The sequence below is a fragment of the Hylobates moloch genome, unplaced genomic scaffold (genome assembly GCF_009828535.3).
Source record: "Hylobates moloch isolate HMO894 unplaced genomic scaffold, HMol_V3 SCAFFOLD_10, whole genome shotgun sequence".
Taxonomy (NCBI): domain Eukaryota; kingdom Metazoa; phylum Chordata; class Mammalia; order Primates; family Hylobatidae; genus Hylobates; species Hylobates moloch.
Genome location: NW_026652285.1, coordinates 30,019,973 through 30,038,091, shown reverse-complemented (window position 1 = coordinate 30,038,091; position 18,119 = coordinate 30,019,973). Strand labels below are relative to the sequence as shown.

At 41.4% G+C, this 18,119-nt stretch overlaps 1 protein-coding gene across 14 annotated transcripts in view; it reads left to right on the top strand.

Moving 5' to 3' along the window:
* The window catches only part of KANSL1 (KAT8 regulatory NSL complex subunit 1), a 195,401-nt gene that overhangs the window by 167,872 nt on the left and 9,410 nt on the right, over nucleotides 1–18,119 (top strand). For all 14 annotated transcript variants that reach the window (XM_058445676.1, XM_032163972.2, XM_058445679.1 and 11 more), the window contains one exon: nucleotides 8,285–8,456. In XM_058445676.1, the coding sequence (XP_058301659.1) occupies nucleotides 8,285–8,456 (172 nt within the window). The remainder of the gene's footprint in view (nucleotides 1–8,284; nucleotides 8,457–18,119) is intronic.

The window sequence follows — 18,119 nt, the reverse complement described above, 5'->3', positions numbered from 1 at the left end:
GTGTGTGTGTGTGTGTGTGTGTGTGTGTGTGTGTGTGTGTGTGTGTGTGTGTGTTTTAAATCTGGCTTTTCCAATTACTGAGAGTGTTGGTTTGATATAAGCTATTCATACTAGGTGATTTATTTGTTGAGAAAACTTCATTTATCCGATACCTTAGTTTCCCACAGCCTACTTTCTTTTAAAAATTTTATCCCTGTAGCATTATTTTCTTGCCTCTTGGCATATCTAACAATGTTTTATTTATGTTTTAAGCTGAAAATCCAATTAATAATTTTCCCTGCTTGTAGCATGTGGATTGTGCCATCTTCCTTTAAAGAGGCTTTGTTTTGCTGGCAGGTAAATTCCTTGTCATTTGTTAGGTCAGGTGAGGAGTTGGCCACCTTAGTAGTTTGGCTCCACAACTAAAGCAGGATCTTCTGTCTTGAATTCTCTATGCAACTTTGGCTGGTCACAGTTTAAAAGCCTCTCAGGCTTGTGTTAGCTGTGGAAACCATTTCAGATCACAGCTGCCTAGTTGCTCTTGCCTGGCCTGATAGTTTCACCCTTTACATGCACCTTTTAATATTTAGCAAACACTCAGAGGGATCTAATGAAGATTTCTAGGGCTCTTTTTTCTGTAAAGCTTCCTCCTCTCAAGAATTCTGCCTTGCAATTTTCAGTTTCCTTAGTCTCTTAATTCTGGTCTAGTGAGAATTTGCTTCCTCAACTCAGTGAAGCTATTATACTCTGCTTCAGATCCTCTCCCTGCCCTGCAGTCTAGAATGTACTTCCAGGCAGAAAACCAGGGCAGTCTTAGAGACCACCCCATTTGTTTCTCAGTGTTATACTGCCTGTTGTCCAGTTTTCTGGTTTATGACTGAAAGGTAAATCTGATCACTATTACTCTGCTAGAAGCAGAAGTCCTGTGGTGTCACTGTTTTCTTTTCCAAATTTTGTTATGAAATTATTCAGATATGAAGTGGAATGAATTTTACAATGAACACCGATGTAGCTACTCCCTAGATTCTACCACTAACATTTTAGCATACAATCATCTTTCCATTTATTAATCCATCTTATTTTTAGTGCATTTAAAAAACACTGATGTTTTTCTGTCCCTTGTGTTTCTTGAAAACTAGTAGAAACTTGAATAAGTCCAGTTTTGGTTTTGTGAGAAAACACAGGGTGGCCTTGTTATGCTTGTATCAGAAGACATGTAATGACTAAACTGTTTGTTATCAACCACTGGACTCATTGTTAAATTGGAAGTTGAAGAATGGTGATATTCTACTTGTATCATTTCTGTTTTTCTTTTATTAGCTAGAATATGTTTATAAGGGGAAAACTGTCCTTTTCAACTATTTGTTTACCCTGAGGTATAGTTTGTACAGAAGAAAGCATGATTTGTTTTTTTTATTTACCAATTTTCAAAATAACAAATTAGTTTTCTACTATCCTCTAAGGACAGTCACTGAAGTTTTTCATGAAGGGGCTGTGAGTCATTGATTGAAACATATTTGAGGTATTTCAAGCCATTGTAGTCTTTTCTTTATGATGCTAACGTTATCTGATCTTTGGTAGTGGAAGCTCTCTTCAGGCTTGTTCCTGAGTCCTTTTGCTTTGACTGCAGTAGTCTTTGAGAGCTTTGTTCTCGCTATTCATTTTTTTTTGTTTTCATTTTTTACTGAGTCCTATGTTTACTGTGACTCACTACTAATATTTAATGGGAGCCTGTGCTTTGAATTTTTCTAGAAGGGATGACCGTAATTTGAACCTCATGGTTCTCAATTATTTTGTCCTCACAGGAGACATTTGGCAATGTCTGTAGTAATTATTGATTTTCACAAATTGGGGGAGTAGGGAGGCACATGCACCATGAGGACAGAGATGCTGCTAGATATCTACAGTGCACAAGACTGTCCCCCACAACAAAGAAGTGCCAGCTGTTGAGAAATCATGCGGTATACTAATTTAGCTAACATTTGTGTAATGTTTTAACAGTTACAGAGTCATTTGATCTTTCCTACAATCCCATGAAATTGGTATTATCAGTCCTTTTTAACAAGTGAGAAAATTTAAGGATGTCATGTGACTTATCAGTGATCATATTATATAGTGTTAAGCTAGAATTTTGAAATCAAGATCTTTGATGGTAAATGTTCTATCAAGTTCTCTCCTTAAATATAGCTATACTTACAGTTTTACAAAAGTGATTAAGAGTCGAGAGCCAGACACTATTGTGAGTTATTTATCTTTAAAACAACTCTATCAGGTACTCTCCTGTTAGTAAAGATGAAGACACAGTAACTTGTCTAAGGCCACACAGCTAGTAAGTGGCAGAGTCAAGGTTCAGACCCAGGCAGTCTGGCTCCATAGCTCATACTGTTAACCACTATATATTTCTTCACAATTTTTTTTTTTTTAGATTTGAGTATATTTGTTTTTATATTTAAATCTTTATTTGGGGCCAGGCACGGTGGCTCACACTTGTTATTCCGCACTTTGGGAGGCCAAGGTGGGTGGATTACCTGAGGTCAGGAGTTTGAGACCAACCTTGCCAGCATGGCAAAACTCTATCTCTACTAAAAATACAAAAATTAGCCAGGCTTGGTGGCGGGCGCCTGTGATCCCACCTACTCGGGAGGCTAAGGCAGGAGAATCACTTGAACCTGGAGATGGAGGTTGCAGTGAGCCGAGATCGCACCATTGCACTCTAGCCTGGGCAACAGAGCGAGACTCTGTATCAAAAAAATGAAAATGAATAAATCTTTATTTAGAATTAATTTTGATGTGAGGCAGAAATCCAGCCGTTTTCTTCTGTATGACCTCTTGGTTTTCTTGATTCATTTGTTGAAAAAGTAATATTTCCTTTTTTTTTTTTTTAAACTGATTTAAAAGTATTATTTAGTTAAACAATAAACTCATATATACTTTGGTCAATTTTTGTTTTTATTTAATTTTTCTGTTTCTTAACTAAGGGCAGATTATTTTAATTACTGTAACTGTAAAACATGTAATAGGCCAGATAACTCCCATGTATTTTTGCTTATCAGAAATTTTGGGGAATGGTTCCTCACATTCTTTCAGTTGTATCTTTTAGATTATTTGTTTAAATCCCCTTTGCCTTGTCTCCCCTCCCCCCTCAAGTCTATTAAGATTCTGCATTAATTTGTAGAATATCAATATCTTTAAACTTTGTGCTTAAGTTTCTTGTTAAACTTATTCCAGGGCATTTTTCGTTGTTACAGTCAAAAATATAATCTTTTTTCACTTTTTTTTTTTTTTTTTTTTTTTTTGAGAGGGAGTTTTGCTCTTGTCGCCCAGGCTGGAGTGCAATGGTGCGATCTCAGCTCACTGCAACCTCCACCTCCTGGGTTCAAGCGATTCTTCTGCCCCAGCCTCCCGAGTAGCTGGGATTACAGGCGCCTGCCACCACGCCCGGCTAATTTTTTGTATTTTTAGTAGAGACGAGGTTTCACCATGTTGGTCAGGCTGGTCTTGAACTCCTAACCTCAGGTGATCCACCTGCCTTGGCCTCCCAAAGTGCTGGGAATACAGGCGTGAGCCACCGCGCCAGGCCTTTCACTTGTGTTTCTAAATAAAAGTTACTTTGGGCCGGACACGGTGGCTCACGTCTAATCCCAGCACTTTGGAAAGCTGTGGCAGGCGGATCACGAGGTCAGGAGATCAAGACCATCCTGGCTAACACGGTGAAACCCCGTCTCTACTAAAAATACAAACATTAGCCAGGTGTTGTGGCGGACGCCTGTAGTCCCAGCTACTCGGGAGGCTGCGACAGAATGGCGTGAACCTGGGAGGCGGAGCTTGCAGTGAGCTGAGATCTCACCACTGCATTCCAGCCTGGGTGACAGAGTGAGACTCCGCCTCAAAAAAAAAAAAAAGTTACTTTGCATACTGACATTTAAAGAAAAAGACATGATGTGAGAGAATGACCTTGGAATTAGTGGTTGAAGAGCCAAGTGCAGAGGCCTGTGATCTGGAAGGTTGCCTGCTAGCTTGGAGAAATATATCAAGGAAATCAGAGTAACTGGTAGTGTCAGCTAGGAGAGTAACAAAAAAATGAGGTGAAGTCAGAGAGAGGGGATAGAGGCGACAAATACTGTAGGACCTTGTGGGAGCCATGCAAGAAGTTTGGTGTCTATTCCTCGTGAGGTGAGAAGTCATTTGGAAGATTATGAGGTTGGTATGATGTGATTGAGATTTTAAAACAAGATTTACACTGATTACTGTGTTGATTGATTTGGAAGTAAGAGCCAGTAGGAGGAGAATCAGTTAGGGGGCTTGAAGAAACCCATTTGAGAAAAGATAGTGACTTGGACCAGATTGAGTGTAGTTGAGGTGGTATGAAGTGGTTGGATTCTGCCAATAGGATTTCATGTTTGGGGCCGGTTGCGGTGGCTCACGCCTGTAATCCCAGCACTTTGGGAAGCTGATATGGGTGGATCATCTGAGGTCAGGAGTTTGAGACCAGCCTGGCCAACATGGTGAAACCCTGTCTCTACTAAAGATACAAAAAATTAGCTGGGCGTGGTTTTGCACGCCTGCAATCCCAGCTACTCTGCAGGCTAAGGCAGAAGAATCTCTTTAGCCCAGGAAATCCTTGTTTTTTTTTTTCTTTTAAGAGACTGACTCACTCTGTGTTCCATGCTGGAGTGCAGTGGACATGATCACTATAGCTCCTTACTCCTGGGCTCAAGTGAGCCGCCTCAGCCTCCCAAATAGCTAGGGCTACACGTGCATACCACCTGTTGTGATATTTTTAAAAATTTGTTTTCTTATTGTAAAACACAATATTGTGTGTGTTCTTGTTGTTTTTAACTTAAATGAATTCGTGCAGATGATTTGGCATCTTGTTTCAGTGAAAGAGTATGCGTGTGTACACTTAAGTTTGTCTGCAGGATAGATTCTTGGTGTGGATTTGTGCAACATGGGTATGAATTCAAGTTTTCTTTCAAAAATTTTCCAAAATGGCCAGGCACGGTGGCTCACTCTTGTAATCCCAGCACTTCGGGAGGCCGAAGCGGGCGGATCACAAGGTCAGGAGATCGAGACCACGGTGAAACCCCGTCTCTACTAAAAAAATACAAAAAATTAGCCGGGCGTGGTGGTGGGCGCCTGTAGTCCCAGCTACTCGGAGAGGCTGAGGCAGGAGAATGGCATGAACCTGGGAGGCGGAGTTTGCAGTGAGCCGAGATTGCGCCACTGCACTCCAGCCTGGGTGACAGAGCAAGACTCCGTCTCAAAAAAAAAAAAAATTTCCAAAATGTTTCCTTTAATAGGTATTAAATATATTTTTGACCGGGTGCGGTGGCTCATGCCTATAATCCCAGCATTTGGGAGGCCGAGGCAGGCGGATCACGAGGTCAGGAGAATCGAGACCATCCTGGCTAACAATGGTGAAACCCTGTCTCTACTAAAAAAAAATACAAAAAAATTAGCCGGGCATGGTGGCGGGTGCCTGTAGTCCCAGCTACTTGGGAGGCTGAGGCAGGAAAATGGCGTGAACCTGGAAGGCAGACTCGCACCACTGCACTCCAGCCTGGGTGACAGAGCAAGACTGTCTCAAAAAAAAAAAAAATAAATAAGTATTAAATATATTTTTATTTACTCCCCGGGTTTTATTAGTACTTTACAGTTTTTAATTTAAAAATGAGATTATTGTTTAAGTTACATGTGTACACATTACCCTTTTGTCAAGTTATAAGTAGGATTTCTACCCTTTATTTTATTTTTTTAAATTTTTAAATTTTTTTGGAGGCGGAGTTTTGCTCTTGTTGCCCAGGCTGGAGTGCAGTGGTGCAATCTTGGCTCACTGCAACCTCTGCCTCCCAAGTTCAAGTGATTCTCTTACCAGCCTCTGAGTAGCTGGGATTACAGGTGCCCACCACCACGCCCAGTTTTTTGTATTTTTAGTAGAGACGGAGTTTCACCATGTTGACCAGGCTGGTCTCGAACTCCTGACATCAGGTTATCCACCCACCTTGGCTTCCCAAAGTGCTGGGATTACAGGCGTGGGCCACCATGCCTAGCCTTTTTTTTTTTTTTTTTTTTTTTAATTTTTTTGAGACAGGATCTTACTCTTTTTCCCAGGCTGCAGTGCAGTGGTGCGATCATGGCTCACTATAACCTGAAATCCTGGGCTTAAGTGATTCTTCTCCCTCAGCCTCCTGAGTAGCTGGGACTAAAGGCATGCAATACCATGCTGGGCTAAATTTTTTTTTTTTTTTTTAATTTTTAATTTTATTTTAAGAGATGGAGTCTTACTGTGTTGCCCAGGCTAGTCTCAGACTCCTGGCTTCAAGCAGTCCTCTCCCACTTCAGAGTTTTGGGATTACAGTTGTGAGCCACCACGCCTAGCCACATCTATTGAGTTTTTTTTGTTGTTGTTTTGTTTTTTTGTTTGTTTGTCTTTGGACTTAGTCTCATTCTGTCACCCAGGCTGCAGTGCAGTGATGTGATCTCGGCTCACTGCAACCTCTGCCTCCCAGATTCAAGCGATTCTCCTGCCTCAGCCTCCCGAGTAGCTGAGATTACAGGCTCCCACCACCACGCCCAGCTGATGTTTCTATTTTCAGTAGAGTCGGGGTTTCACCATATTGGCCAGGCTAGTCTCAAACTCCTGACCTCAAGTGATCCACCCACCTTGGCCTCCCAATATTGACTTTGACTTAAGTGATACACTCTAGCCATAAAATGTAGTGTTGTTAAATGTTCCATATGGAGAGCTAGTTGATGTCATGGGTCAGTTTCTAGTCTCTCTCTTTTTATTTTTAATTTGCTATACCTACTGGAGTGAGATAATCTCTTTTGAATATTGAAAGTTTCAGTGTAATTTTTGGATCCTAACCAATTTTCCTAAATCCTCCCACTCACCCACTGTGTGATCTCATTTTCATCTCTACCTACTTATTTCTCTTTACCTCAAAATGTCATCCTCTCCAGAAAGCCAGCTCTGATTACATAGATACAGGGATTTTTTTTTCTTTTCCCAAAACAATACCAGTTAATGTTGTCTACACAAAAGTACATGCCTAGTTGGTATCACTCCCTTTCAGTGGCTTCTAGTTCTGTGTGATTTGCCCAGTCTAACCTTTAAAAGACCTTATTTGCGTGCCACCTCTCTATATGGTTGCAATAGAATGTCGGGGGAATGTTGATAAAGACCACATTGTTCTTATGTGTATCTTTTTCTTACACAAATCCATAAAAGGCTTTCGAGATGTCTCTGCTGAAAATAAATGGAGCTGTAGTAAATGTTAGAGTTTTTGCTAGTAGAGTTTTGATGCTTTTTGTCTTTGTTCTACTACTGAGCTTGCTCCTAGGATGCCTTCTTATAGTGCCATTCAACATGCAAGTTTCTTTTTCCGGGGCTGTGTGTCCAGGTGACTTTATGAGTTAGGCTTTGGCAAATGCCAGACTTGTTCATCCTAACACTAGGGATCCTGCATTCAGCATGACCTGAAGTTTGCTCAAATTATAAAATTGTAGATGTTCAGTTTTTTTACAGAATTCAATCTTTTTAAGACTTAAATTAGTTCATATTTAACTCTGGACTTACCTAGAGAGGTTATCAGTTATTCTGCCCACATGTGCACAAAGGAAGTTCAGTGGAAATAATTTCTATCCCTTTGGAATTAATCTAACATGAAGACTATGAAAGTGAGCATTTGCTGTACAAAATGTTATTTCATTACTTAGGTATGAGCTTTGTAACAGTGGATTTTAGGCCAGGTTAAAGAGTAGTTAATAAGTTACTTTTAAGTTACAAGCTTCAAGGAAGCTTGCCACCTGGCTTGAGACCACCTGAAAGTCTTTTGAAGCGGAGGTGTGAAGAGAAGAGGTGTGGTTGGTAATTGAAGGCTCCTAGGTGGATAAATTTGCTGAAGAAAGCACGTCTCACCTGGGAATCAGGAACCAACTGCGTCTTAGCGGACCAATCAAGGTCATGAAAGCATGCAGATTTTATAAACTGTTCTCAGAAAGCACAGTTTTAGTATCTTTTTAAACTGTCAGAAGTTTGATACCTAGGTAAGCATTTAGAGCTTCAAGTAGTTAGATTTCATCAATGAAAAGGAAGCAAGTTTCCTTACCCACTTTGAAGGTCAGTGTGTTAGACAAATGGAAATCTTTTAACAAACTAATCAAACATCCTTTTAGTAGTGTCACACAAGTATCTAGAAAGGTCTTCTCAATAACAAATGGGGAGCTAACTTCTCAATAACAAATGGGGAGCTGGCTTTATATCAGATGCTGAATTGTCAGTTTTGTTTGGCTTTTTTCACAGGTTCACCGGAACAGCACAATCCGCCCTGGCTGTGATGTGAATCCCTCCTGTGCACTGTGTGGTTCAGGCAGCATCAACACCATGCCTCCCGAAATTCACTATGAAGCCCCTCTGTTGGAACGTCTTTCCCAGTTGGACTCCTGTGTTCACCCTGTTCTAGCATTTCCAGATGGTAAGAAAGACCACAGACTAGAAAGTCTAATGAAAGAGACTTGAGAGACTTCTAGGTGAAAGAAAATCAGCCAAGGTCCAGTTACAACTCAGATACTTTCAAGGTACAACTTTTGTCAACCAAGTCTTCGCTTAGAATTTTGCAAAAAGTCTGCAACAGATCCACCAAACCAGAAGGTGCCACTAAAAGGTTGCAACTTAATATGAGATTTCCTTCTAACTCTTCAAGTAGCTAGGAGGGATCTGGGCTCAGTTGCCTCTAGCCACAGTAATCTGGTCCAAAATACGCTTAGTATATCTTTAAAAATGTTTTGTCTGGGCCAGGCGTGGTGGCTCACGCCTGTAATCCCAGTACTTTGGGAGGCTGAGGTGGGCGGATCACCTGAGGTCAGGAGTTCTAGACCAGCCTGACCAACATGGTGAAACCGCCGTCTCTACTAAATACAAAAAATTAGCCAGTCGTGGTTGTGCCTGCCTGTAATCCCAGCTACTTGGGAGGCTAAGGCAGGAGAATTTCTTGAATCTGGGAGGCAGAGGTTGCAGTGAGCCAAGATTTCACCATTGCACTCTAGCCTGGATAACAGAGCAAGACTGTGTCTCAAAAAAAAAAAAAAAAAAAAGTTTTCTCTGTGCTTGCCATGATATAATGTAGGATGGACGGCAGTGTTCTAGGAGAATATCTTCATACTGGCATTTATGTGGTAATGTGACAGCTTTACAGGGTGTAGATAAGCACAAATCTTCGTTGTTAGCCTGTACTGCCTTTCTAAAGTTTGCCTCCCTGTTAAATCTCTGTGTCTGACAGCCCTCCTTTCCCACCTCCCTTCCCATACCTGTACCTCTCCCACTTGACCAAAGAAGAGCATTCCTTTTGGCCATATTGAGTCCCACTATGGGTCTTGCCCCAGAGTGTAAAAATCTTGAGGCTGGGTGTCGTGGCCCACGTCTTTAATCCCATCACTTTGGGAGACTGAGGCAGGCAAATCACTTGAGGTCAGGAGTTCGAGACCAGGTGCAGTGGCTGACGCTTGTAATCCCAGCACTTTGGGAGGCCAAGACGGCAGATCATGAGGTCAGGAGTTCGAGACGAGCCTGGCCAACATGGTGAAACCCCATCTCTACTAAAAATACAAAAATTAGCGGGGCGTGGTGGCACATGTCTGTAATCCCAGTTATTTGGAAGGAGAATCGCTTAAACCCGGAGGCAAGAGGTTGCAGTGAGTCAAGATCACGCCACTGCACTCCAGCCTGGGCGACAAAGCAAGACTGTCTAAAAAAAAAAAAAAAAAAATCTTGGATGGTGGGGACAACAAATAAAGAGATAATTTCTAAGAGTTCTCAGCACCTGAAGGAGAATCTCCCAGGTATTAAGCAAAAGTTTCCAATTTTAAAAATAAAATAGAGATAACTCAGGAGTTCTATCAACCAAGTGTTCTCTTAGAATTCTCCAAAAAGACTGCAACAGATCTACCAAACCAGAGGGTGCCACTAAAAGATTGCAACTAAGAGATTTCCCTCTAACTCTTCAAGTGGCTAGGATGGGTCTGAGCTCAGTTACATGGTTCTGTTCCTTGTCTGTCTTAGAATAAATACTGAGTTAATATCTAAAGTCTGATTAGCTAAATAAGTTTAAAAGAAGTTATTTTTTCAATTAATGAAGCTAAATATATTTACATGCCAAAGTTTTGATAAAAATGTTTTTAAAGCATATGTAGTATTCAAGCAAATATAATCTTTACAACTATCTGAAATTATGATTTTTAAAAAATTACATATCAAATGGGGGTGCATGAGCAAAAACATTTTAAAACCACGATTCTAGGTGGAAGCCAGCGCTTTCATAATCTGAATTGGTTTCATTGAATTTTCACGTAATCTCATGATCTGTGCCCAGCCTACAGAAGGTAGGAATTGCCTCTCAAATCACTGTGGTGGGTTTTTTTTGTTGTTGTTGTTTTGTTTTGAGACGGAGTCTCACTTTTGTTGCCCAGGCTGGAGTGCAGTGGTGTGATGTTGGCTCACTGCAACCCCCACTTCCTGGGTTCAAGCAGTTCTCCTGTCTCAGCCTCCCAAGTAGCTGGGACTACAGTCGCATGCCACCACGCCTAGCTAATTTTTTTGTGTTTTTAGTAGAGATGGGGTTTCACCATGTTGGCCAGGCTGGTCTCCAACTCCTGACCTCAGGTGATCCACCCGCCTCGGCCTCCCTAAAGTGCTGGGATTACAGTCATGAGCCACTGCGCCTACCCTATTGTGTTATATCAATATGTTAATGAATTATGTTATGGCTGTTTGTGTATTTGCTTTCTGTTATTTAAATTTTAGGGACCAGGCACAGTGGCTCACACCTGTAATCCCGGCACTTTTGGAGGCCATGGCGGGTTCATCATCTGAGGTCAGGAGTTTGAGACCATCCTGGGCAACATGGCAAAACCCTATCTCTACTAAAAATACAAAAATTAACTGGGCGTGGTGGCACACGCCTGTCGTCCCAGCTACTCAAGAGGCTGAGGTGGGAGGTTCAGCTGAGCCCAGGAAGTCTTGGCCGCAGTGAGCCATGATTGAGCCAATGCACTGCAGCCTGGGGAACGGTAGTGAGACCCTGTCTTGGCGGCGGCGGGGTGGGGAAGGGATGGGATGTAATCTCCCTGAGGATAAGGGCTCCATGCTGTTCTTCATAATATCTCCCAGGTAGTCTGTAAGGTTTTGTTTTTTTTGTTTGTTTTTTTTTTTTAGATACAGGGTCTTGCTCGGTGCTCTAAGCTGGAGTTCAGTGGAGTGATCACAGCTCACTGCAACCTTGACTTCCTGGGCTCTAAGTGATCCTCCCACTTCAGCCTCCTAAGTATCTGGGACTACAAGTGTGCACCACCACAACCTGCTTCCCCACCTCCCGCCCCCCACAAAGATGGGATCTTGCCATTATTGCCCAGGCTGGTTTTGAACTGAGCTCAAGTGCTTCACCTGTCTTGGCCTCCCAAAGTGCTGGGATTACAGGTGTAAGCCATCACACCCGGCCTGAACTTTTTCTTCAAGGGCCATGTGGTGAATAACTTAGGCTTTGCAAGCCATATAGTTGATGTCAGTTCATGTCACAACTGCTCAACCCTGTCATTGTAGCACAAAAGCAGCCATAGACAATATGTGAACAAATGAACCTGATTGTGTTGCAACAAAAGTTTATTTATAAAAACAGTCATTGCTAACCCTTGAGAGAATCCTTCTAGTTGACAGCTGATCAAACATTAGATAACTATAATCCCCTGTTCTGCATCTGTTCTTCAAATGATTGCATTTCTGGCCACCTAAATCCAGTAGATACCGGGATTTTTGGCTTTTGTTACCAAAACCCCCCTGACTCTGATAAGGATGTGGTGTAATATTCCTGCGGCCATGTGATTTCTTGTAAGAGAAAGGAAACAGAAAACCTGGAACATGTGGATAGTCGGGAGTTGGTGGAGCAATAAATAAACTTGAACACAATGAGTGGAAAACACTAAAACATTTTCCTCTGTGCTTCAGATTCCAGAGTCACTGACTTTTACCTTCCCTTGCCATTGGACTTACAGCCCATGTAACTGCAGTTACTATTTGTATAGCATTTTACAGTTTGTAGTACTCTTCTCATATTTGTCTCATTTGCTGCTTTCAAAATTCTTTTTTTTTTTTTGAGACAGTTTTCACTCTGTTGCCCAGGCCGGAGTGCAGTCATGCAATCTCGGATCACTGCAACTTCCGCCTCCCAAGTTCAAGCAATTCTCCTGCCTCAGCCTCCTGAGTAGCTGGGACCACAGTCGCATGTCACCACGCCCGGCTAATTTTTGTACTTTTAGTAGAGGCAGTGGTTTCACCATATTGGCCAGGAGGGTCTCGAACTCCTGACCTCGTGATCCACCCGTCTTGGCCTCCCAAAGTGCTGGGATTACAAGCGTGAGCCACCGCAGCTGGCTTTTTTTTTTTTTTTTTGACAGAGTCTCACTCTGTCATTCAGGCTGGAATGCAGTGGTGTGGTTTTTGGCTCATTGCAGCATCGGCCTCCCAGGATCAGGTGATTCTCCCACTTCAGTGGGAATACAGGTGCATGCCACCATGCCTGGCTAATTTTTTGCATTTTTAGTAGAGAAGAGGTTTCCCCATGTTGCCCATGCTGGTCTCAAACTCTTGGGCTCAAGCAATCTACCCATCTTGGCTTCCTAAAGTGCTAGGATTATAGGCATGAGCCACCATGCCTGGCCCAGAAATTTTGTAAGGTGTTACTTCAGTTTTAGCTCTCAAGGAACAGGCTTGGTAACATTGTGGCTTATCTAAAACTAAATGGCTAAAAGGTTTGAATGCCTTCACAGTTCAGACCCAGATTATCTGATGCCTGTCCTTCCTTTTGCTATATTTCAAGTTTCTTTCCAGACAGATTATTAAGAGGAGGCAGATTTTTACCCTTTTTGGGATTCTGTCTACAGACAGCGCCACCAGGAAGACTTAGGAATGTTTGTTGGGTTACTCTCTGAATTAACTGTTGAATTGTATAGTCTCATACTTGAAGAAGGACAGGAAGCCTGGACACTTAAGCACACTCATTGGATATCAGCTGCTAAACACAACAGTCATTTCTTTGTCAACAGCATTACCACATACAGTTGCAAATAATCTCCCCCACCCTCAAATATACCCAGACTGTGTGTCTCTCAGCTCCTGTTCCATCATTCAGCATGTCTACTAAGAGGTTCTATTTCCTTTGAACATTTTCTGTCCTGCCGACTGCAGGACACTATAGATCTGACATGAATGCTGCCCTGCGGCATACCTTACACCTCCCACACCATCATTAAAAGCAACTGCAGGCAGCAATGAGGGGGAATGGAAAGAAAGATAGGGAACACTCCCCCTTTTCTGGTCTTAATGATTTTATTTTCCTGCATCTAATCCTATTTGTTTTTCTGTCTATGTCTCACACACATACAAAGAGCTTCTAGCTATGGCTCTGGGGTTTGGATGAAAAAGTTGGTCATTCAATTCTCCTTATGAGACTATGGAGATATATATATATATATATATATATATATATGTTCAGGTAATCCTTTTTTTTTTTTTTTACATGTAGGCTCTATTAACTACTGTATTTGCCTATGGATTAATTACACCTCAGTTGGTTGACCTGAAGACCTGATTACCATATCTAATATTATTCCTGTTGGAGTAATTTTGCTTTGACCCAAACAACTGCCACATTCAGAATGCAGTCCATTTGGAAATTGGAAGATTCTCATGGTTGCAGAGATAGCCAACTCCAAAGGGCACAATTCACATAATATCCTGTGTAAATAACACACACCCTGAAGTATTGGGATTCTCTGTACATCATTGTATAGCAGTAAGTAACAGTGAAGGCTAGCAGCTTGGCATACTACTGTGTGGGTCAAACATTTGTGTGGTAGATTTTACTACTGGGCCACCCTTTACAATCTCTTCTCTAGAAGAGGTTTTAAAGTGGCAGGATTTCCAACTTTTTTTTTTTATAACAAGGTTAAAAATTATTTTGACTCATTAATTCCATATAGTTACATTTATACTAGACATAAAGGAAGAAAATTGTTTGAATGTGATACTTAGCTGTTTTCTGGCCCCATATGACAGATTTTTTTTTAAGTAGTTTTAATGCTGTTTCCTAACCAGTTTGTGTAGTTTGTTAGAATGACAACAACCAACTGCTGCTTTTCATCCTGGAGTTGTGCCTTGCACCTTGACTGTACCTCGACTGTACCTCAGCCCCTCTCATTAAGTGTGTGTGGGTGATAGAAATTGAGGGACTGTGTTATAGCCAACTCTGCGCCTGGCCGTGGAAGGTGGAGAGACTAGGGTATAATAACCTGTTAGTATTCTAGCAGGAAGGGGGCTTTGTTTTATCAAGTCCAGGTAATCCTTAGTTGGAAATGTAGAGGATATATAACCTTGGAGAAAAGCTTGTTAACTTTGTAAAAGGGGCTTAATAAGAGCACCACCTGCTGGCCATGAAGATCTGTGGTATTTTGAGAGAGCTTGCCAAACCCTGCACATGAGGCTACAGCAACTTCCCAGCAGGAGGAAGAAGTGAGCATTACAAAACACCCGGAAAAAGTGTGCCTGAGAAAATGGTGGAAAGTAAGGAGCCAGACAGCCAGGTGAATCATGGAATGTCAGACCCTAGTCATCCTGAAGTCACAGTCTTCTCATTCATCTTTCATTTTGTTTGAGGAAACAATAACTTAAGGATGACATTAGTAATTCATCTTTTTTTCCTGTTATTTACCTGATAAGGGTCTGCACCCTCTTCTCTAAACAGCAGTTTACCTATGTGGGTATGGAATGTAGGAGACCTCTAGCTGAATGGATCTCTGATGTGTTCTCTTCCATTTCATATCCCTTTTTTTTTTGCTTACTTTCAGGTCCCGTATCCAGTCTATTTTAGATTTTTAACTCTTTACAGAACCTAGGTATTATCACTTACTAGTTAGTATGTGAACTCGACCAGCAATTCCTAAGAGATCTCTTTTTTGAACAAGAATCTAACTGGGTTCCTGTTCACTCTTAACATGGAAGCAATTAAAAGGCAACACAGCAAACTTCTAACAAAGTCTAGCAGCTGGAGTTTCTTAAACTGTTTATACTGGGTTTAAAGAGGAATTGCTCTTGATTCCACTTAATACATCAACTGGAGAACACAAGGTAGTGTTCCATGACTTGGGTTCTACAATGTGCCAACTTGCACTTAAGAGCATTTAGTTGAGGGGAAGCGTTTAGGAGTGGAGTTCCAGTTGAAGAGTCATTGACTCAACATGTTAGAGTTGAGAGACTCATAGCAGTCATATAATCTAGCAGTAACAAATAGATGTCCTTTCTTGTGCCTATTCAAATGAATTGATAGTAACTCTCTGGAGTTATTTAATGTATTGTTTGGGAAGAATCTGAGGTCTCCAGTACTACAGGAAAGACAGCTGTGTTTGGAGCGGACGGTTAGAGAATGAATGCTAGAATGTCGCCAGCCCTGATCTAGCCCCACTGCCTCATTTCATAGGTGGAACTAAAGCCCAGCCAAATGATTTGTTCTTGCTCTCTCCTTCTACTCAGAGATAGAACCAGGACCTGAAGCCAGGCCTACTTGTTTCTAGTCATTGCTGTTTTCACTATAACCAGGTCTCTCATTTCCCTGTCCATTTTTTTTTCTTGGCTTCATTTTCAGATTTGGGAGAACGATGGGGGAAAATAAAAGGAAAAAATAAAATCTATGCTTTTTGGAGTTCCATTAAATATATATACAAAATATACAGAGCCTTTGCCAAATGGGAGTAACTCTTCTGCTGACAAAGGGGTATTGTGGGATGGACAGAAGTGACCTCCTCTCCTTTCTTGAGTCTCTTTTATACATTCCAGCTCAGCCCAGCTTCCAGATTGTTCTACAGGGCTGAGTGCTTCTAGACAATGCTTTATTTCCTAGGATTTAGTATAGCTGAGTTTGTTTTTAAGTGTGGAAAAGAGTGATTATGAAAAATGAGAAGACAGCACTGTCCTCAGAGACTGTGTCTTTACACTTGGACAGGTAGCAAATGTTTGTTTTCATTAAAACTTTAATAGTTTTCCTAATTTGTTTCACTGTCATAAAGCCCAGCAGTCTATTCTTAGAGAAATCATGGAGCTGAGGCTGCTTACCCACTGGGAAAAATCATCCCTGAGAATATTAGCTTTTTTTTGTTTTCCAACTCAGATTTTTATTCCAGTCCTGGAAGGCCTGACATTCAGTGTCATGAAATTCATCATCTATACCATAGGCAGGAGTGGCTAAATTTCTTTTACTCTGCAGAACTGGCTTGGAAAATATTTTGTACTGTTTCTTGGGAGTAATTTGAGAAATAATTGACTTTACTACAGAATCCTCTCCATCCTCTGGATCAGTGAGTAGCCTCAAGGTATATTGTCTGAGAGTATGGGCTTTAGGGTTGTATAATCCTGAGTTTGAAAGTTGGTTGTTACTCGTTAAACTGTGTAACCTTGGACATAGTTAATGTACCTTTCTGCACCTGTTGCCTATCTTTAAAATAAGCATAATGGTGCTTGCCTCATGGAACTGTTACAAAGATTAAGTGGCACATGCATGATGATAAACACACAGTGCCTGGCAGATAATAATGGGTTCAGTAATGTTAATTTAGACGTCTCTTCCCTGCCTTCTTACCCCCAGTTCAGATTGAGCATATCCTCTGTGCTCTATGGGAACCAAAACCCCATAAGCTTTTAGAAAATATATTAAACAGGCCGGGCGCAGTGGCTCACACCTGTAATTCCAGCACTTTGGGAGGCTGAGGCAGGCGGATCACGAGGTCAGGAGATCGAAACCATCCTGGCTAACATGGTGAAACCCCATCTCTACTAAAAATACAAAAAATTAGCCGGGCGAGGTGGCGGGCGCCTGTATCCCAGCTATTCGGGAGGCTGAGGCAGGAGAATGGCATGAACCTGGGAGGCGGAGCTTGCAGTGAGCCGAGATAGCGCCACTGCACTCCAGCCTGAGCGACAGCGAGACTCCGTCACACACACACACAAAAAAAAATGGTATAAATTTCTAATAGTTCTAGAAGACATGCTATCAGTGACTGGAATTTGTAATTATTTTTGAAAGATGGATAAAGACAAGATAACTGTGGAGAAATAAATAGAAAGATAGCCCAAAGCACATGCCAGGAGTAAGTTGCTGTGAGGTGGGAACTGATTAGAGGAGGTTTTTGACCCAGAATTAAAGGGCAGAAGGAGTAGTGATAGGACCTGGGCATTTGTCTGGGTGATAAATTTGGACTCATTTTGGAATAGCTGGATTAGATTTTCCTTTCCTGTCCTCTTACCCCACCAGAGCCTTCTTCCTTGAAGTAGTGGTGTTTCATTCTATTCTGAAGCAGTGGATAGGGACTCTGGCGGGAACTTCTGAGCATGCCCCAAGTGGTTACCGATTCCCAGGAGGAACTGGGAGGTGAGGAAAAATGTGCTGGCCTTTAGATTTAAATATCCCCGGAAAGCTTTGCAGAAGCCTGAAAACAGACTCACACCGCTATCCATGGTGGTGAAATGTCAGAATGTTGAAAACATAAAAAGGAAAATCTAAAAGTTATACATCAGCACCAGAGGTTCTAGTCAGAGTAATAGGCAAGGAGTAAAAAAGGAATACAGATTGGAAAGAAAAGGTAAAACAGTCTCCATTTGTAGATGACATACTTATGTCTATAGAAAATCCTACTGAATAAACAAGAAAAAGTTTATAACGAAGTGGTTTCACAGGCTACAAGGTCATTATATAGCAGTTTATTGTACTTCTATATACTAGTAATGAAGAACTGAAATCGAAATTTTAAAAGGTACTGTCTTTAATCATTTCTATCTGAGACTTTGTCAGCCTGGCCTTCACTGTCCATATTTCTATCAGTATTTTGGTCAAAACCATTTAACAAGTCTCTAAGAAGTTCCAAACTTTCCCTCATCTTCCTGTCTTCTTCTGAACCCTGCAAACTCTTCCAACTTCTGCCCATCAGAAAACATTAATTCTTAGGAATAAACTTAACAAATTGTATTTAAGACCGATATGTCAAAAATAACTAAACACTGTCGAGAGAAAATCAAGACAAACGTAAATAGATGGAGAGAGAGA